We start from the raw sequence: 21,690 nt of genomic DNA on the forward strand, positions 1-21,690 counted from the left end.
GCTCCAGGATGTCAACACAGAGCGGAGTGGAACACGAGGGAAACTTGAGGACAACACACACACACACACGTCTTCCCCGGTGAGTCCGCTGCTTCATGGACTTCAACCTCCCAGGTACCGAGACGCTCCTCTTGACTTCATACTTCACTGCCATTACGCTCAGAATCCTGTCGCACTCACTTGAACTGATAAAAGGAGGAGTTAGTGCAATAGTTCTGTCGTGTTTTTTGTTTTTCTTCCGAACTTTCTCGAACGGTTGGCTGTGTCACGTCACCTGTAAAGGACTCAAGGTTTGTTCTGTTCAACTGGAGCGGTGTTCTGTCGCCCTCTGAATCAAAGGTTCCAGTCTTGAACGAGGCACCAGGGCGTCGACATCCCTCTCTAAACCCGACCGTCCTTCTGGTCCTGTTCCTGCCCCCGGCATGGGCCCCATGCGAGGGATGCTGCGGAGGGTGGAGGGCCAGGGATGCGCGCTGCTCCGCTTCCGAGGCCAGTGCACCGTGGGCCGCAAGTCAGGTCGGCTACACTTTATTTTTTATTTTCTTATAGGTGCTTGACTTGGCGGAGTTGGGAGCCAGACATTAGAGTCTGGAGCACCCCCGCCCTTCCCCCGACACAAAGGCGCAAGTGCAGCAAACGTCGACGGCCTGTTGTGGCGCGGACAAAAGGCCTTTATTGAGAACATGTGTGCGGAATATTAAGCAGCTCGTCGTCTAGGTCTTCAGCCTGAGAGACATATATTTCCCTCCCTAAGTTCTTTTGTTGGCGGAGCACCAAATGGAGAGCTGTCTGGGAACTTAGCACTCAGAGTGAAATGTGAGAAAGTTTGGCTCCAAAGTTGCGTTTCAGTATCATCATATAGTTTTCATTGGTTAATATAGTTGATTTTAAGTCATAAATAAATATTGCTGCGACGCTCGCACTGCATTTTAAATCAAGCTATTAATATAATATAATTTATTTTTTTTAATGTGGCTTATTTCTTTCTAAGCTCTTCAATATAGCTTTGTTTTTGCACTTTATAATATTGTTCCTTTTTAATTTATTGTGATATGTTGAGTGCAGAGCATAATTTCCCTTGGGATTAATACAGTTTTCTGATTCTGATTATAGACTTGCACAAAAACATATCACTATATTATGACGGCGAAATTTCGGTCTGTGGCCTCCGGTTTCCAAAAACATGTCCAAAAATAAATAAATATGAGATAAATACTAATCAGAAATATGTAAAAAAATATATATATACTAAATATAAACATAAATATAAAGATGATGAATTACTACTAGCTTTATGACTACTACTAGCTAGCAACTGTTACAACAAAGAATGGAATTTACATTTTGTCTTTGAACTGAAAGTAGCTTTTTGTCTCCCTCTATGATCATATAATGTGTCATTTTTTTATTTATGTGTTTGACAAGTCTTCCTTTTGTTGTCGACAGGATGCACTCTTCAACTTCCCGGCAACAAATTAGTGTCCGGGAAACACTGCACCATCACCAGGGACAGTTCGGGGACAGTCTGGCTTGAGGACACGAGGTACAGGGATTAACAACTGCTGTTAACTCTGTTAATTCACAGGATCCTCCAACACAGTGATTCTTTACCGTCGGGTTGCGGCCCATGGTTGGGCCGCAAGCGCCTCCTAGAGGGCAACTAAAAGTTTTTTGTTTTACACTTTTGAGACGTGAGAAGCTCAGTTTTAATACATGAGCCACATATGGTGGCAGTAGTGTGTCACTGAATTGACTTGACAGCTGCAAATCTGTGATAGTTACCAACTATGGAGAAGTAAAATTATAAATAAAATTATAAAGATAGTGATGGCGCCCCCAACAGTAGAAACTGTTCATGAAAGCACCTGTTGAAGCAGTTTTGAAAATCAGTTATAACATTTTATGGTGATACCTTCATTTACACTTTACTCATATCTCCTTTGGAGTTTAGCTAAAACTTTTTTATTTTGATATTTAGACATGGATTTATTATATTCATTTTATACAGAATTGTATTCAGTTTTTTCAATTTTTCTCACCATTTTGCATCAAGTGTATTTTTTTCTTTAGTAAATTTGATGAACATGACTTGCACCTGGTTCTGCTGCTGGTTGGTCTTTTCAATGACAAATAAATATTTGCGATGATCACATGGTTTCATGTCATTTCACAAAGTTTTGGTTTGTTTACGTGTAAGTAGATTAAATATGGTTATTGAATCAAGAGTAATGAATCAGTTCTACGACTTGAATGGGCCCCGGGTCCATTTGCTCTGGGAAAGGTGGCCCCCGAGATCCGAAAGGTTCAGAACCCCTGCTCAAACGTGTGCCTCGTCCTTGCAGTACTCATGGCACGGTGGTCAACAGAAACGTGTTGGTGAAAAGGCGAGCGCACGTGATCAAAGACGGTGACGTGCTCTACTTCTCATACAGACCCAAGAACCCTGAGCAAAGTAGGTGGAGTTTGCTGCAGTTCACTAATGAATTTTACTATCTGTTTTTATTATTATTTCTCCGTGTGTCTGCCCTGTTTTTATCTCTGTTTGTGCTGTTTTTTCCTGTCTCTTAGATTCTTCCTTTGTTTACTACTCGGTGAGAAATGACGACGCTGCCCTCGAAAGCAACGGTGAGTGTCTGACTTGAAACGTGTGTGTCTGAACCTGACGTGTGCTTCCCCCCTCAACAACAGACATGGATCTCTCTGTGGAACCTTTGGTGCTCCCAAATGCTCCTCTGGATCTGACGGAGAAACACCCTCAGCTCTCAAGCACCTTTTCCCACCTGTGCATTCAGCGCCACACTGGATCACGCCCCCTGACATCTTCAGGTACACTGGTCTTGAACTGATCCATTTGGTGCCAAGGATGAGTTTAGCTGTCCAGGAAGAGTGTGTGCGTCCACCACGGCATGTTCTTCTTTTTTCCAAGCATTTTTTTGTATCATAGTAATGGTATTGTTTCTTGGCAAAAAAAAAAAGTTTTTCTTTTGTATTGGTTTTCGAACCCAAAATATAAATACTATAAGTTCACAATCATTTCATCCTCTTCATCCAACCTGTTTCAAGGCACATTTTTAGACTTAGGGAGGAAACCAGAGTTGGAGGCTTTGGATATTTATTTTATTTATTTTTTTGCTGATACTGTACTGATGTAATTTTGGTATTGCCAGTCGAATACAGCTCTTCGTTGCTGATGACTGAGAAGGCGAGGATTGAGAACATTCAGCAGAAGAGAAAGAAGAAGAAAATAGGTATGTTCAGGGTTTTTTTTTTTAAAGGCATGGTACGTCTTGAGTAGCATAATAGTAAAAGGCTTGTGGAGCTCCAGTTGTTGAACAGTTGGACCGATGGAATACACAGTCTTTCTTAGTTGGACCTCATGTGAGCCCTCGGTCCAGTGATGACTCCTGAGCTGACCGTTTTCTTCCTTTATATTTAGAAACTACAACAATAGTCTTTGATGTAGTTCCTAGTGAACACAAGCATGATATAGTGTCACCCTTTAAGATTTGACCACCGACTCATTGATCCACCTCATGTTTTGAATGCACCTTTATTAGAGTGTCACGATTCATAAAATGTAATGTAAATGTTCTGTGTTTTTAAGAAAAGAAAAGGAAGGCCAAGACTAAACCACCTTTGCACGCCGTGATGAAGGAGACGCTGACTTGTGTGATCTGTCAGGACCTGGTCACTGACTGCGTCAGGTGAGACCCAACAGGTCTTTGTTTAGATGGCCTTCTTTTGAAGTGGCTTTTTTTTAAGCCTTCAGCCATGCATGCACATCTTCTGCGCCTCCTGCTGCTCGGGCTGGATGTTGCAGTCAAGTCTCTGCCCCATCTGCCGTTGCCGCGTGGAAAGCGTCAACAAAAATCACATCCTCAACAACCTGGTGGAAGCTTTCCTCCTGCTGCACCCAGGTACTCAGTCGTGTCAGAAAAGGAAATCACAGCCTTTGTTTGTAATTTCATTGTCTTTATTTCAATAGTTTTGTGTCTAAAAATGGTCTGTTGAGTAGCGTAATATAATTGATGGCATTAGCTGCTTGTTGAGTCGTGAGATTTTTGCAGAAACTACTTGAATTATTAGTTTTTTTACCACACAATATGAGTCAACTCTGAGTGTGATATTTCCCAGTGTTCTGGTGGGCGACCCTCCATGTGAAACTAGACGAATCGCGTCTGTCTCTGTGTGTAGCTTTCAGGATCCTGAATTTCAGGCATTGAAATTATTGATGTTGAATTTTTGGATGCAGATATTTTATACTGAATTTTAAGGATTTCTGCTGCGGATCACCGCCACCGATCACATGGATTGGCTGTCATTCTGTAATCAAAATGTAGTAATGATGAGAGACCTACTGCGTCCATCAGAGGTGGGCAGTTACAGTATTCCTTAAAGGGCCACATTATAAACTGTGACTGTTGTGAGGGGCCGCCATGCCAAAAGAAAGGCAGCGATGACTACGAAACGTGACGGAGAAAAAATCTTAAGTGACAAGGACGAAATGAACCATTAAAGATTCAGTGGAAGCAAGGATATTGAGAAGTGCAAATATGGCATGAAACCTCTAAAAATATTCAATTTAATGTGCGATTTAATTTGAATATAAATAATGATAAAATTATAGCACAAATATCTTTGAAATATTAGAAGGAAATTAATTTCAACATATATTTTCAATTTTCTTTCAATGTATTTTGAGGAACAAAAAATACTCTCTAAAATAGCAGACGAAAAGAAAGTTTAGTCCTGAACATAAAAATTTACTGTTGAAATAGTAATGCTCAGAAAGAAACAAGACAAAAAAAATAGTCCGTAAAATGACTACTTATCAGTTGTATACTTTTAGTCTGACATCATGAGGGCCGCAAAAACACAAGCAAAGGGCCGCATATGGCCCCCGGGCCGCACTTTGCCCAGGTCTGGTGTACATGATGTGAAAAATAATCCATTAAATCATTTTAATTCAGAAGCATGTTCTATATACTTCAAGGAGAAAAAAAGAAAAACCTTGTAGAATACAGCAACTATTCTGTCAAAAGGACAAGTGAAAAACATTGATTTCGATGTTGGACGTCGTGAAGATTACTTTTGCAACTGTCTTCCACGACTGCGTTTATGGAAGTTCCCACTCTGGATCCAGGTGGCAAACAAGTGTTGAGTGAGACACAAAACGGCGGCGGATTCTCCACTTAAAAAGTCCACTTATAAAGGTGCATAAAAGCAGCCCGGCACATCGCATCATGAGCTCCCAGTTTACTGACAGGAACTAGTCATTTAAAACTGTCCTGCCGTCCCAAACACTATTGTTGATCTCTCAGAAAAGAGGCAGGAGGAGGGCCACAGGGGCACTGAGAAGGTGGCCCTTCCAGCCACGGTGCAACGTCCCGACGAGTACATGGACCTGGTTCCCTCTGAAAACCACAGCAATGACACTGGCATTAACGAAACACAGGAGTTCTTCCACGGAGGCGACGCATCTGTGCGGTATGTGCTTTTGGTTTTATCAACCTCGTCCTCTATTGCAGGGGTTCATAACCTTTTTGATCTCGGGGCCCTCCTTTCCCAGAACAAAACATTACTCTTCATTTAATTTATGATCAATAACCATATTTAATCTACTTACACAAACAAACAAACCTTTGTGAAATGTCATGAAGCGACATGAACCATGGTCATTGCAAAGATATTTGTCAGAGAAAAGTCCAACCAGCGGCAGAACCAGGTGCAAGCCATGTTCATCAAAAAGAAAAAAAGAGAAAATAATATAGTTTATGCAAATGAGAGAAAATTGGAAAAACTGAACAAAATTCTGAGTAAAATAAATGTAATAAAGCCATGTCTAAATATCATGAAATATATGTTTTATTTAAACTCCAAAGAAGATATAAGTAAAGTGTAAATGAAAGTATAGCCATAAAATATTCTAATGAATTTTATAAACTGATCACTTTCTTTACCATTTTTTTCTTGTCAAGAACTTCTCCATAGTTGGTAACCATCACAGATTTGCAGCTGTCAAGTCAATTCAGTGACTCACTACTGCCACCATACGTGGCTCATGTATTAAAACTGAGCGTCTTGCGGCTCTCGCGGCCCAGAGGTGTAAACCAAAAAACATTTTAGTGGCCCTCTAGGGGGCGCTCATGGCCCAACCATGGGCCCCGACCCTGCGGTTGAGAACCCCTCCTCTATTTTTTCATGATTTGTGGCGTTGCTTTGTTTCAGCTGTCCGGATCACCTTCCGCCCTTCCACTCTGCAGCGCGTTCTAGTCAGCAGCCTTCAGCGTCCACTGTGGTCCCCAGAGGTGACAGTTCACCTGCACTGTCACTCATTCCACCTAAACATGACCTCTGACGTCTGACCTCTCTCGACACAGCCTACAGTAACGACAGCAACGTCCAGACCAGCCGTCTTCAGTGCCACTGCTGTGGTGAGCTGATGCCAGACAGAAGGATGGATGCGGAGCAGGGACCTCCACTCAGCCAGATTTGTGAGTCTCCACACACAAAACACAGTTTTATCTTCATTATTCAACTATGAGCGGTTACTTCTGGCTAGTCATGGGCTTCATCAAACGCTTATTTTCAGTAGGTGGCGCCCTGTGAGGTTTCATTGAAATGGTTGTTGTAATCCAAAGACTTTAGCGCAGTGAGTGCCATCTAGTGGGCTTCATGGAACCTGTATTTCAGTTTACCTGACTGATGCGGAAATGTAAAGGTGGTGCAGGACCACGCCCTCTGAGTACTTTTCTAGGTGTCACGTTGGGTCTCTCTACCTTGTCAGGTGTTCGCTGTCAACAACCCTTTTGTCACCTGGACCTGGGATGCTGGACCGATTGTGGAGGCTGCCTGGGTCCTTTCACTGGTAGGTGTCACTCCAACCTCGGCTGCTGTGGACATGTCAGTCACTTCTACCCTGAAGGGTTATCATTGACTCAGTGTGGAAATTATGAGAGAGAGATTAGTGTGAAGCTGTGACTGATTCATGAATAAAAAGGCCCAATATTCTGGAACAAGGTGCTTCTATATTGGGTCTGGAGATCTTTCAGGATGTTGACATTCCGCTACACGGAACCATCAGATCCTCCTCTTCCATTCACATCACCATCACTGCCACGGCTTGAACCTGAGATCACAAATATCACTTGTCACGTTCATGGTTTTACGCAAACATATATGAATTTGGAAGAGAGAAACTCAGGTTTGAGATTCTGGGGGTTTTTTTGTCTTGCAGAACTGGATTTGGGAGACAATTGTCTGCAAAAAATCCTGAACGATAATGAGTATGAGTCCGAGATCCTGCAGGTGAGAAGGACCTTGGTTTGTATTTTAGAGGAAGTTCTAGTTCCAGAGTACTCAGTGAGTGCGGATACCGGCCCAGAAAATAGAATTATTGTATTTGTCTGACTAAGTTTGGACTTTTAAAATGCAGATTAGTCCCATCGGACGACTGGAAAGAAACTGGAATTTCTCTTAGTCGGACTACACAACCTGGATAGTGCTGTTAATAGCTGGTCTATGAATATCTCCAAGTCATTCCTGGTGACATTAATGTTGCATTTAGTCACATTTCTTTGTTAGGATTTTGTTTTAATCACAGCTTTGATCTTGACTCCAAGAAAATCCCGAGTCCACCCTGGACCAGGCAACACCGGGACATAGATCCACCCAGACCATAACTGTGCTCTTGAGTCAAAGACGTGTCTGAAATACTGTGACTCCACTGGAAGAGGGCCCAGACCCCTTTGGAGAAAATACATTTTATGTGTCCACCACCCTGTTCTTTTGGGTTCCTATTATTTTAGACCTGAATTTCTCTTTGTCAAGCCCACTTTTACCTCGGTCTGTGGCCAATGAATGTTGGTTATGGGTTCGAATCTATGAAACTGTTGCAGCCTCAGAATGGGAAGGAGAGAAAAATGGTGGTTTGTATTGTATTGTGATGTGCTACTCATGAAAATAATTTGTGCTCTGACTCCTGACTTTACAAATGCAAAGTGCTTGTGGCCACTTGAGTCTCATCTTCCTGTCCTTCCCGCAGAACTACTTGTGCTCCAGATCCATGACCTGGAGAGACATGGTGCGGGAGGCCTGCCGTGACGTGCGGCAGGGCAAGTACACGCTCTCCGGTGACTATTCTGATCCCGGCTCCGCTGCAAAGGCAAAACGTGGTTTGTAACGCGATTGTCTTTTGGTTCAGATCCAGGCATCACGGCGCGGTGCCCCCTCTGCATACCCTGCGCCTCGGAGGTCTTGAAGGAGGTGGCCTACCGTTTCAGAGAGAACATCCCGGCATCGGAGCTACCAGGTCCGACCTCATCCTGTGTGTAGTCAGGTCACAGCTTCAGAGCTTGGAAGGGTCATGTCTGCGGGAAAGAGTCACTGCATGTTGGAGTTGATGTGGGTGGCCATTCAGAAGGAGAGCTTCAGTCATGTGTGTGTCCTCCCTGCAGATGAAGTGAGGAGCCGCCCCGACTGTTGCTGGGGGAGAAACTGCTGCAGGCAGGTCTGGTCACAGCCACATGCCCAGTAAGTCTCTCTGAAGCTGCTTCCCCCGTCTACCATTGGTGGTTGGACTCTCCTTCCAGTGTTAGTCGAGTTTTTTTCACTCATTTTTTTAACCATTCGTGATATTTGACAGGCAGTTACATTGACATTTGACCATTACACATACCAAACAATAAAACATTTTAATTGCCTAATCCAAAAATATATATATATAGATAGATATAGGTATATAAAGAGAGCAAAAATAAAACTACAAATAAATACAAAACAGATTCCCTTGAGACACTGACCAGTGAACCTTGTAACAAATGTCCACTCATTCACATTCATTTTAACTGAGCCTGTGCTGTTAAGTTTTCCATACAGTTCAGATCTCTCAGTTTCTTTTTCCAGTAAATCGAGTTTTGATGCTTTTGTCACTCATATTTGTCTGTGCTGCATTGCCCAAACTGCACTGTCGCGCTGCTCACTCCTCCATGTTTCAAGTCAGACATGCAGATGACGGTTCACCCCCTGCTTTAGAAAGAGTTTTCACTGTTTGTACTACATTGCTGTCGTTGACTCAACTCTGCATTACCTCGTGCTCTCCTCTTTCAGTCAAAGGAGCCCTTTGATGCCAAGTTTTTCTCAAGTAGTAGTGTACTAATCTGGCATTCATATCTAGATGAAGACTTCACTTCAGCGGTTGCACCAGCAGAGGGAGCCCTTCATTCACGTCTGCTTGTGTTGTTGTGTCGCTCCAGACTGAAAGAAACAAAAGGTCCTTTTTACTCCATTTGTCATCTTTGGTTTTCAGGAGGCTGAACCACGTCTGCGAGCAGACTCGACTGAAAATCTGATACTGGCCTCCGCCTGAGGTGCCGCCACACGCCGACACCTTGTTCTGGACAATCAGCACCTCGTGACATTCCCAGTTGAGAACATATACTGTATGTGTTAGTCAATCATTTACTGGCCTTATGAATCACCTGTTTGCACCTCACGCTTGAAGAGTCGATCACGGCTTTCACCGAGCGAGAAACGCCTCCTGTTTTGCAAAGGCACAAGCTTGTTCTCAGGCTGGAGTCTGGGGGCCACGTGGCCGAACGGTCAGGGCTGGGTTCATAATCTGATGTGAGATTTGGTGGGAACATGGGGGGATCAATACGTTGTGATGGGGCGCCGCGGGGGGCGTGGCCTCAATGCTTTGCTCTGGATAATCATCTGCGAGGTGCTTAGAGCGGCACAGAAGGCCTGGCTTTGTTGGAGACGCCGCCTTTCATGTGGGCTTTAGGCTGCAACACTTGTGTTGCTGCAGAGATGTTTGCTGCGACGGTCGGCCCCACGTGAGCCGACGCTCCTGTCCCGACGCTTGAAACTTGGACCATCGCTCTCCAGGGCCCTCCATGGTCCGTCCATCCATCGTCGCCCGCTTATCCGTTGCCGGGTCACGGGGGCAGCAGCTTCAGGAGGTCACGCCAAACGCCTTTCTCCCAAGCGACATCCACCAGCTCCGACTGGGGCATCCCGAGACGCTCCCAGGCCAGGCCTGCCAGAGTCTCTCCACCTCGTCCTGGGTCGACCCCTCGGTCTCCTCCCAGCTGGACGTGTCTGGAACACCTCCAAAGCTCTACTCCGAGCCTCTCCCGAGTGACAGAACTTCTCACCCTATCTCTAAGGGAGAGACGCCTGCCACCCTTCGGAGAAAACCCATTTCAGCCGCTTGTATCCGGGACCTTGCTCTCTCGGTCATGACCCAAAGCTCATGACCGTAGGTGAGGGTCGGGACGAAGATTGATCTAGAGAGCTTTGCCTCCTGGCTCAGCTCTCTCTTACGGACAACAGTGCAGCAAAGGGATTGCAATACCGCCCCTGCTGCCTCGATTGGCCGACCGATCTCCAAATCCCTAATCCCTTCACATGAGAACAACACCCCGAGATACTTAAATGTCTCCACTTGAGGCAAGATCTCAGTCCCCACCTGGAGAGAGCAATACACCCGTTTCCGGTTGAGAACCATGGTCTCAGACTTCGAGGTGCTGATCCTCATCCCAGCCGCTTCACCTTCCATGGTGACCTTTTTATTTGCCCCGCCCACCTCGACGTCCCTCAAACATTGAGGCCTTTCCCCAGTTTGTTTTTCTTGTCTCCTAAAAGGTGACCTTTACAGGGTCTGAGGGCGGGTTAACACCTGAGATACCTGAGCTCCAGAGCCTTCCATGGAGCTGTGAACCATCAGATGATCCCTGATGGTAATGTCACGCGCACTGATCATCACTTCAGATCACGGACCCTTTCAATCACTGGTCGATGCTGCTGAGGTGGACCACTGCAACATCTGCAGGAACACTGGACTGACTTGGGCTGCGTCCCATTTCTCACCGTAACACTAGCACTTAACACTAGCACTTGGTTCTGCACTTCATGACGTCACATGTAAAGACAACGTGTCAATGGCTGCCGCGCTGTTTCGAGTGTTGGAGACAACGCTTTGGAAATGGCAGCTCCAACGTCTTTGCAACCTCTGGCATCGGTGCTGATCGTCTCACCTGGTTTGGTGAACCAGCGGAGAAGAAGTTCGTGGAGCCTATGTTGCGGTGATAGATGTGTTCGAGGCATGAGGATGCTAACGTTAGCCTGGATGCTAGCCCACTGTAGAAACATACTGTTGTACATCCATGTTGGATTGTTCATGTTGTGGGACACGGTGGAGCATTTGGCTCGAGAACGTCTGACACCAGAGAAAGTCAACAAACGGAAGAGTAGTCCTGGTTACTAACATGTCCCTGTTGTCCTGTCCAACATTGTTTTGAAATAAAGTACCTTGTTATCCTGGAAGTCTATCCACACTTCATATTCCCACTTAGTTTCAAGTCAGCTCCCTGGGTTTGAAGGCATCATTTCAAGTGGTGAACGGCGAGTGCCCTCAGTCTGAGGAGGATTGGGACACACTACACTTGAACGCGAAATGGGACACAGCCTTAGACTTGAGGAGAGACCATGCACCTGCTTGGCTTGTGTGTGACGGTCACGTACCATGTGCCAGGTTTGAGATGACGACACGACAAGTCAGAACAGCTGAGGTACCTTTGTGTACTACGGTGGCCCTGAAGGGCAAGTGGCAGTTACAGAAACAGAAGCTCAACCACGAACACAACCGGGCGTGTTGTGTGTTTGAAGGCATCAGAGTCCAACAGGGAACATGGAAGTGTCCTCAGAGGCTGAAGTCCTGATGATGTCGTTCCTGTTGCACTCGGTGGAGCTTTCAAATGACTTCAGCGACACAATCTCTGACCCTTCGGGGCCACCGTGCTCAACACGAGGTCATTGCTTCAGACATGTAGACACTTGAGGTGTGACGTTATTGTTATTGTAGCTTTAGCGTGGTCTTGTAAGACGTGCGTTTGAGGCGCCGGGATGCGGTGGTGACTGGAAGCCATCGGCCACGGCGGGTCCACGCTGACATTCCTCAGCAGCTAAGCCCCCTCCCCACCGCCCCTCACTGAGGGCTCTGAGTTTTAATTCTTCCCCGCAGCAGGTCTTAAGCCAACAAGAGCTGGAGCCGCTCCAGTCAGGAAACCGCAATAAAGAGGCTTTGGCAGTTTTGCCTGTGAGACACGTTCAGTGTTTACCAGCGGGATTGTTGACTCACTTCAGCTGCAGAGGTGTGTTGACGTCCGCCTCACGGCCCCCTGACCTGGACTGACACGAGGGCGCTCGGACTCTCGCAATAAAGTGGGAAACTCTAAATAACTGAGAGAGCCTCATTTCACGTTTGGGCAGGTCACCTTTCCAGGGTGTTCCTTACCTAGTGAAGCATCACCAGCATCTCAGCTGCCATGCAGACTTGGACACTGGAGCTCTCGAGGTCTATACTCATGAGAAAAGGTGCAGCGGAGCGCTCACATCCCTGTGGTGCCTCCATGCGAACTGACCTGCACCTGGCTTCATGAAGCAGTCCACTCACTCTCAAGGTCACTAGAGGGCGCACTCTGCTTCAGAATGTTTGGCTTTGAAGTACCAGCTTAAGAAAAGTAGCTCTCTGAAAATGCTTCAGGAAGCTTCGTGCTTTTTTCAAATGCAAATATGAAACCGATCAAGATCCGGTTGGTTGAGGTCATGAGCAGGAGCAACTCAAACCAGGTCTGAGACACAGCACTGTGTTGGAGACATCAACCCACTACGCTACTGACAATACATGTCGCCTCTTATTGCGCTGATTCAGCAAATGCAGATGTTTTCATTTTTTTCTTTTAATAAATGGGACTTTTTCTCTTGCGTAACTGAAAAATATATTGAAAAATGAAACCTTATAATGAAAAATCATATCAGGGGATGAAGTGGAAAAAAATATTTTTCAGTCACAAAGAATTGCAAACAATAAGGAGCTTGCTTTTTTTTTAATTCAAGCTGTTTTCTTTCAGTCTTCATTTTAACTGCGTTTTCTCATCGAATACATGTTTTTTTGTATTTAAAATCAGTATATTTCTTTAAAAATCAGGTTTGGTGGAATAGCACTCGAGCAGAACTTTTGTATTCTGGATGCAAAACAAACGTGAATGCATCAGAAGTAACATTTTAAAGACTAAATTCAATAAGATAATTTTCAAATATTTATCTAATTTGTAACCTAATGATAAAATATTGGAAGAGAAACAATTCTCAAACAATATCTAATAATTTATTTTTGGTCTTATTTCCTTTCCTTGTATTATTACTTATATTGAAATGATTCTTTTGAGAATAATGCCATTTTTTTACATTATTTCTTGTCACTTTGAAAACTTTTTAAATGAAATACCTTGCACACAAGTGTCTTTATATCATAGTTACATATGTGCGACATAATTACCAAGATATTTATCACTTAAGGTGATCTTCCAATATTTATACTGGGTGTAAAATGAAGTAAATCTCCTTGTTTAATATTTCCGTAACCAAGGAAATTCAATTGCCCACCTCTGCTCTACGAGAACTAAGAAACATTCGGAGAAGTAGGTTGTTACAGAGCTGCAGTAGGTGGCGCTCTCAGTTAAAACGAAGGTCTACACCTTCATCAAAGTAGCAGTTCGAATAGAGCAGAGAGCGCCATCAAGTGGGTGCTGAAAATATGACACGGCTTCATGAAGCTTCACGATACTACGATATACTTCACGATTGACAATAAAATGAAACTTTCAAAACATGCACCAGTACGTCAGCGTCATAGTTGAAGAACAATCTTTATTAACTTTACAGTCATTCATGTCTTTATCTAGCTCTGGTCTACAGACATCTAGTCGTGTACGTTATTAGTATATTTGCCTTTACATGACTGTGATTTCCCTTTTTCTGGACCCAGCTGCAGAAGCACATCTGTGACTAAGGAACACTTTTCGGTCACGAGACACATGTGATGCGTGTTGGAAGTCCACACTGGAATCCACAAAGTGCAGGAGCTGGAGGACATGAACGGCATCGGTCTGGTTAGTGTGTGAAAGTGCTCCTCGAGTGCGGCTCGATGAAAAACGTTTGCGATTATTTGTACTCAGCTCAGCAGTCGGTAGGTAAAGCAGCAGAATTTGCATCAAACCAGCGTGTGTTTTCTGGTGCGCGGCTCTAGAGTCGTGTTGATTTGAGAGCGGTTCTACAAAGTGGCGGAGATGGTGGACCGGCAGAGTCCAGCTCCTTCACACCTGGTCCTTGACGCTGCACAGAACCGGACCCAGTGTCGGCTGGTCTGTCTCAGTCATGGCCGTCTTGTAGGGGAGCAGCGCGCCCGTCACCTGGCTCCCCCAGGGCCTCCACTCAGGCCGGGCCCTCTGGTGGCTGGGACTGGTCGCTGCCATGAGCTTTGCTTCAAACGCGCCTCCCGTCAGTCCGTTGGGCACCGCTGGGCCCTGGTCCAGCTGGTCAGCCGAGACCAGCGGTTGGCGGTCCTCCTCCTCGGAGATGGCAAACACGGGGACGCTCACGTGCTCGCCCTCACCGCGCTTCTTTCCCGCCTGGACGCTTTCTGCCTGACTCTGGTTGGAGGCGGAGCAGTTGGCGTTGGGCTCCGGCTGGGAATTCTGAGGCAGCGCCGCGGTCTTGGTCGGATCGGCGGCGCCAGAGAGCAGGCCGAAGCAGGGGCCGGTGAAGCGGGAGCGCCGCAGGTTGCTGGTGGAGTTGAGGCGCCGCTGGCGGTGCGCCTGCTGGGCCAGCGGGTACGAGGCGTTGCTGGCGGAGGAGTCGGAGACGGCGCTGGCGTCGGCCGAGGCCTCCAGGTGGACGTCGGAGAGAACCTTCCTGCCGTGGTCGGACGCCAGAGTCGGCAGCCCCTGCAGGTGAAGCACAGCATGAAGGTCACACTTGACATGGACATGTTTTCTGTTCAACTGTCATATAGGCCCTATATACATATATATGTGTGTGTGTGTGTGTGTGTGTGTAGTGATTTAAACATATCTTAAAACACAATGTTAAAAACGGAGCAATAGTTGTCGAGTTAACGTAGTAGCTATAGCTCAATACGCTAGCAATGCTAACAGACTTTAGACCTCTTATTTGAGTAAATCCTGATTTAAAAAAAGGTGTCTGAGGAGGTAGTACTGACGCTGTCCATGAGTTTGGTGAAGGGGCTGGTGGAGTTCCAGCTGCACCACTTCTTGTGCAGCTGAGGCAGCGGTGGGAAGAAGTCCTGGAACGTCCGGACGCTCCACGCTCGGGGCCGGCTGGAGCCGTCCTTGGCCGCCCGGGAGCCGCCGGTGGACGGGCTGGAGTCCTGCGAGGGCCAGTCCGCTGCAGGGCCCGGGCCGGTGTCGCTGTGCCGCAGGAGCCGCTCTCGCTGCTGAGCACAAGAAAATGCCAAAATGAGTGGAAGAATGCGCTTCCACTCCCTTCTTAAGACGCCAGCCATGGCTTTTCTTCAGTGCTTTTTGCATACAAATACTGTCTATATTTGGTTTGTCTGGTCTTTAAGTTCAGTTTTGAAATGGACAGTATAGTTAGAGTTCCACTCTAAATGTGTCTGCTATCTCGGCCTTTGAAAAGAGCAAAATAAATGTTTCCAAAATAAAAGTTAATCCTTATAAATAACTGTATTATACTTTTGGATGCTAAAAAAATGTGCCCCTCCTGGTGCCACCGTCAGAGTTACTGTCTGTGTGTGTGTGTGTTCATATATGAGAGACGCTGCAGGTGCTTCATAGAGGTGTGTGTGTGTGTGTGTGTGTGTGTGTGTGTGTGTGTGTGTGTGTGTGTGTATGGAACTGCGAGCCTCCACTGGTTCTACACTTCTATTTCCAGGGTGTTGTTTCAACACTCGGCACATGGGATGACGTCCCCACAGAAGTTCAGAGAGCGGACGACCTCACACAAAGTATATCACGCACATCTCCGAGGTGCTATTCAGGTCAGTGGCTGAGAGCGAGGGGGGAATCCGACACGCCGCCCTGGGCAGAAGCGTGGGCAGAAAGACTTGTTGGCACACAGAAAGTGGCAGCGCTTCACCCCGGCTGACCTCCCTCCGTTAATCCCAGTGTGGAGAGCACTTCCCGGGTGCCGCTGCACCTGCTCCCCTTCCTCCTCACACCTTTACTTTCTCCCGGCGTAGCGGCGTCCGTGAGCCACACTGACGGATTAGCAAGAAGGAAGTGTACTTGCTCAGTTGGCCGGCAGCGCTGGCAGCGCCGGCCAGCCCAGCGTGTGTGGCTCAAGTCGCACCCTCATTCATTATTTATGAAGTATATTAAAGCTGTCAAGTGAAGTGGAGGGGCTTTGGAACGGCTTCAGTCACTCCTAGCGCCCAGCGACTAATTGGGAGCACCAGACGATTCTGAGTCAAATATCCGAGTCAGGTTTGCTTGAGCGGCTCGCGGGGGATCATTGTGATGGACAGCTTGGATGTGTGCATGCCACCTTATCCGGCCTGGTCGGTCAGCTGCTATTAATCGGGGGGGAGGCCGAAGGTTTTAGGGGTTGCACCCATCAGCGGGAGAACAAACCCAGAATAATCCCTCCCACAGAGTCACTAACCGCTAGCTTTGTCTAGACAAGAATTAGCCAGGGGTTTAGATAAAGTGTTCTTTTGCCGGCTAAAGCCCGAGCTAACACAATAAGGACTTGTAGGTCCCACACACAGCAGCGTCTGCGCGCCGGGAGGTTCGGGATAGCGCAAGGGTACACGACGGAGTTTGACACAGGTCTTGTCCCGATCGCGACAATCCTCCCAAAAATCTTTCATGGTTTCAGAAGTAGTGTTGTAAGAAGTGGGAATAATGTTCTATATGTGGCGGCAGACCGTCAGTTGGGATGGGTTTGTTTCGCCTTTGTTCCCTGCGATCGCAACGTGCCTTTACTATAAGTTACCCTGAGGGTCAGCCATGTCTTCCAGACATGCTGCAACACTCCTTAGACTGGGGACGATAAAAAGATGTTGCGGAAAAGACGTTGCGGTTGTGAGGGAGCGTGCCATTCTTCATGCCAGAGGTTGGAATCCCTTCTGGCAGTCGCTGGGTGTCCACTATTCGACGATTAGCCGTTGGGGTTGGGAAGCACAGCTAACCAGCAACATGCATGTAGTGACTCTTAACCACAGGGCCGGGGCCCTTGGTTGGGCTGCGAGCGCCCCCTAGAGGGCTGCTACAAGTTTTCTTCTACACCTCCGGGCTGCGAGACGCTCGGTTGTAATACATGAGCCACATATGGTGGCAGTAGTGAGTCACTGAATTGACTTGACGGCTGCAAATCTGTGACAGTTACCAGCTATGGAGAAGTTCTTGAAAAGAAAAAGTGATAAAGTGATGGCGCCCCCAACAGTAAAAACTGTTCATGAAAGCACCTGTTGAAGAGGTTTTGAAAATTAATTCCAACATTTTATGGCGATACTTTCATTTACACCTCATTTATATCTTCTTTGGAGTTTAAATAAAATATCTTATTTTTATTTTGTGATATTTAGACATGGTTTTATTGTAATAATTTTATTCAGTTTTATTCATTTTTTTTCCAAATTTCTCAACAGTTTTTTTTCTTTAGTAAATTTGATGAACATGACTTGGTGACATGGTTCTGCTGCTGGTTGGACCTTTCCATGACAAGTAAATATCTTTGCGATGATCACATGGTTTCATGCCATTTCACAAGGTTTTGCTTTGTTCACGTGTAAGTAGATTAAATATGGTTGTTGATCCCAAATGAAATCAAGAGTAACGAATCAGTTCTATTGAATGGGCCCCGGGGCCATTTGTTTGGTAAAGGTGGGCCCCGAAATCTGAAAGGTTCAGAACCCCTGATGTAGACCACAAGAGTGTCGCATCCAGAACCTGCAACGGCACGATCTCCTGTGACCTGCCACACGCAGAGCTGCTGACAAGTGACCGACCAGATACTGAGTGAAAAATGTGGTTGACCCCTGGTGCAATCGGACGCCACGTTACATGGTGTGTTGTTCAGAATTTCATCACTTTTTGTCGCGGTAAGGTCACAATAACAAGCTGATTGAATGATGAAGAAAAAAAAAAAGTCATTGGTTGAAGTGGGCTCTTTTTTTCCATATGAAAACGTCAACTGACGCAAAGGGAACCAAAAGAAAATGAAACCACAAATGCAATTTCAATTGCAAGTTGGGGCTATGATGAAGTACCACGGTCAACCGTATGTCTTTAGATATTTCAGACAAACCCTTCACAGCGTATAATGTTCAGTGGTCCACTGTAAAGTAGAAAGGAAGACATTTGTGCTTTGCTTGCCAGGATCATCCATGTTGTTTCTGTACTTTGTGGCACTGCCTTGTAACTGAACTGCACTGTGCTTGTTCTCTTTAATAACAGTTTTATTGAAGCAGACTTGCATAAAAACTGAGCTCTATTCTCTGTAAGTGTTGAAGCACATGAGCAATATAATGTGTATAGCTCAGCAACAACACAGCCTTTCCAGGCTGCCACCTTCTGGCGGCATTACGCTACGCTACGCATTGCTAAATAACACTTCAAATTAACGCAGTTTCACGACACATTTATCTTCCTAGTTGTCATGACTGTACAGTCAAAGAGGCTTTACTGGACACCTGTGCAATAGTCAGTGCACGGCTGTATGTTCCTGGACCGAGCAGAACCAATTGATACTACAAGTGGAACGACAGGCCTGAGAACTATTTCATCACAATGGAGTATGAAGGACAAAAAGAGAGTTGAATGGGTTCAGTAGGTAGTCGTCCAGTCCGACGGCTGAGTCTGTACTTGGTGTAAAACTACAGATGGAATGTGACGGTGACGGTGGACGTCTTGAGATGTGCCTCTCTATGGAGCGCTCAGCTCAACCCACAGTTAAATGGGTGTTGGTTGTGGCGACACAACTTGTGTAGAAATGTTCAACAGCTGTAATGTTGCCGATAGTGGCTTTTGTGCGGCTTTTGTCATCACATAGACAATAACAGCAGGTCGGTGGGAGAGGTGTAGCCGCGCCGAGGCTAACAGCTAGCGCTAGCTCGAGCCGTGCAGAGCTTCACACGTAAACAGAATGTCGGGGACACACACAGCCGGACCACACACTAAGTGCCAAAGCGTGCATGACACACAGCGCCACACAAACACTCGCACACAATCGGAGCTGGGAATCTGGCTCTGGAGATAATACTCCATTAGCCAGGCCTGCACACACAATCTTGCCAGTCCTTCAAAACCATGCTGCCAGATCTGCTGCATGCCAATTCTTCCTCAGGGGAGCGGACAAAAGGGAGCGGAGGGGTGAGACAAAGAACAACTTCCTCGCAAAAATCACCTCCCGCCTTTTAATTATCCTCATTCACCACCGCACTCGAAGGGTCCCGCGGCATCACACATACGCCGAGAAAACCGTTTGGGTCTGTGGATGCACCGGGTCGACTGGAGGCAGTGAACGCCCCGTCACCTCCGATGTCCTGCGGTTTATGGATCACTTCTTCTGGTTTATGGATCATTTACTCTGAATGAGCAGATTGCCTACTGAGAGTTGGGTCTTGAGATTAAATTCTTCCGCTTTGGAGAGTCACGGTTACGTTTGATGATTCTTCTGTCACGTTTCCTCCAGTCTACTGCCGCTTGGTTTAGGAAAACGCAAACTAGCAGCTTGTCGGGACCAAATCTTGAGCAACAATTCGCAGATGATGTGCACACCGATATATATATATATATAATGCAGCTTATTTTATGGCATAGCTTTAAAGTTGAGTGGCTACATCACCGTGGCGCTAAAAATGATAGTAGCTGGCTACATACAGTGTTTTAGCAACCTGATGTGGTGCACTGCACAGTGCGGCAGTACCTCTTAGCTCGACTCGCTGAGACACTACACTTCCTCACCCTCTCCACTTCAATTTCCTAAAGGGCCACATTATAAACTGCGACTGTTGTGAGGGGCCGCCATGCCAAAAGAAAGGCGCCGATGACTAAGAAACGTGACGGAAAAAAAATCTTAAGTAACAAGGACAAAATGAAACATTTAAGATTCAATGGAAGTAAGGATGTTAAGAAGTGCAAATATGGCATGAAAAAAAAATCCATTTAATGTGCAATTTAATGTAAATATAAATTATAATAAAACTCTAGCACAAAAATCAATGAAATCTTAAAGGGAAATTAATTTTAAAATATTAATAATATTTTCAATTTTCTTTCATAGTATTTTGAGGAACAAAAATACTCACTAAAATGGCAGACGGAAAGAAATTTTCGTCCTGAACATGTTAGAATTACTGTTGAAATAGTCATGCTAAGAAAGAAACAAGATAAAAAATGTCTACGTATCAGTTGTATAGTTTTACTCTGCCCTCACGAGGGCCGCAAGAACACAGGCAAAGGCCCCCGGTCTGGTGTAGACTGAGTGTAGAACCCATCCACCCATCAAATGTACTTCATGTACTTCGTCTCTTCTCGTCTCTCATTGGTCAATAGTTACCGTGTGGGGGGAGAAGGGGAGCCTGCAGGGACTGCTGGGGCTGGAAATGATGAAGACCTCATCAGCACCGAGGTCCAGTTCCGTCAGCCTGCTGGTGGAAAGATCGGCATCCTGCACGGACTCACCAGCCGCCACGCCTGCGGACGAAGACGCGTAAGAGATCCCCACACCTCAGAGTGACTTGAGCGTGGGGTTTACTTGAGTGCTGTGTGTTGTTGTGGTGGTTGACTGGCTCCGTGGAGGCCGGCACGTTGGTCTGGTTCTCGGCCATTAGCTGAAGCTCGCTGACCTCAGCCACGGTGGTCTGGACTTCTTCCGGCACCTACAGCCAAGAAAAGAGACAACTGAATCTCAACATTCATATCCACGTGACTGTTTTCTGATACTTCCTAAAGTGGAGTTTCATTTTCCCCAACTATTTTTGATGTACAGAAGTTCAGCCAGTGCTCGTGTGACCTCACTTGAACCTGGTTTGAGAGGCCCAGAAGGGGGGCTGCACGACAACAGTGAACCCTCTCGGCCCCAGAGTCCAGCCAGACCGCGAATATTAAAAGCAATGTCCAGTAATCCCTGCTAAAACCTGCTCTTGAAAGGAATGTCTGTGCCGATGAATCCATAAAAAGAAGATGCCAGGTAGAGGGGCAGTGAGAGGGGAACACAGACAGTTCTGACACAGTCCAGTCTGTACCTCAGAGTTAGAGGAGGCGCAGGAGCTGTCTCTCTTTGGACACAGTTTGGGTCTGAAAGACAGAAAAACACAGGCGTCCACTGTCAGTTTTCAAGCTCTTAACCAGCAAGAACACATCACAATTTTAAGTGAAGTAATCTTACTTATCTGAAGTAATATTTTACCGAAAACTTGCATCCAAAAAGTACATAATTTACATTCAATGTAAAACGGACCTGGGCAAAGTGCGGCCCGGGGGCCATATGCGGCCCAATGCCTGTATTTTCGCGGCCCATTTGACGTCAGACTAAATATACTATAACTAAAAACTATAACTAATATGTCCTAATTTTTCTGCCTTTTTTTGTTCTTTCTCTTTTACCACCACCACTTCGGCAGTGAATATGGCATGTTCTTGTTTTAAGACTAAAATTTTCATCTTTTCATTGGCCATTTTTGTGTTTTTCTTGTTCCTCAAAACATATTGAAGGATTACTGAAAATATATTTTGAAATAAATTGCCTTTTTATCTTGAACGTCTCATCCATAGTTGACTTATATTCAAATGAAGTGCATATCATGATATTAACTGATATAGTTCAATAGGTTTCATGGCATATTTAAACTTAATTACCTTA

General features: G+C 45.9%; 2 protein-coding genes across 3 annotated transcripts in view; one reads left to right on the forward strand and one right to left on the reverse strand.

The window, feature by feature from the left end:
• Positions 1–17: 17 nt before the first annotated feature.
• Positions 18–12,853, forward strand: chfr (checkpoint with forkhead and ring finger domains, E3 ubiquitin protein ligase). Its single transcript, XM_053869634.1, has 18 exons — positions 18–114; positions 340–516; positions 1,447–1,543; positions 2,343–2,452; positions 2,569–2,625; positions 2,689–2,826; positions 3,168–3,248; positions 3,605–3,704; positions 3,763–3,917; positions 5,322–5,487; positions 6,229–6,308; positions 6,381–6,494; positions 6,788–6,868; positions 7,238–7,308; positions 8,045–8,132; positions 8,204–8,311; positions 8,457–8,532; positions 9,308–12,853. Exons 1-18 carry the CDS (start codon positions 96–98, stop codon positions 9,348–9,350), a joined length of 1,761 nt encoding a protein of 586 aa, XP_053725609.1. The 5' UTR covers positions 18–95; the 3' UTR covers positions 9,351–12,853.
• A 780-nt stretch (positions 12,854–13,633) lies between these two features.
• si:dkey-112e17.1 (uncharacterized) overlaps positions 13,634–21,690 on the reverse strand; it is a 31,120-nt gene continuing 23,063 nt past the window's right edge. The window contains exons 3-7 of one of the 2 annotated variants that reach the window (XM_053869631.1): positions 21,074–21,125; positions 20,584–20,707; positions 20,386–20,522; positions 15,065–15,298; positions 13,634–14,789 (exon numbers count right to left, since the gene is read on the reverse strand). In XM_053869631.1, the coding sequence (XP_053725606.1) occupies positions 14,160–14,789; positions 15,065–15,298; positions 20,386–20,522; positions 20,584–20,707; positions 21,074–21,125 (1,177 nt within the window). In that variant the 3' untranslated portion in view covers positions 13,634–14,159. The remainder of the gene's footprint in view (positions 14,790–15,064; positions 15,299–20,385; positions 20,523–20,583; positions 20,708–21,073; positions 21,126–21,690) is intronic. The other variant, XM_053869630.1, reaches the window with a different exon arrangement.

The sequence above is a fragment of the Synchiropus splendidus genome, chromosome 7, assembly GCF_027744825.2.
Source record: "Synchiropus splendidus isolate RoL2022-P1 chromosome 7, RoL_Sspl_1.0, whole genome shotgun sequence".
Lineage (NCBI taxonomy): Eukaryota > Metazoa > Chordata > Actinopteri > Syngnathiformes > Callionymidae > Synchiropus > Synchiropus splendidus.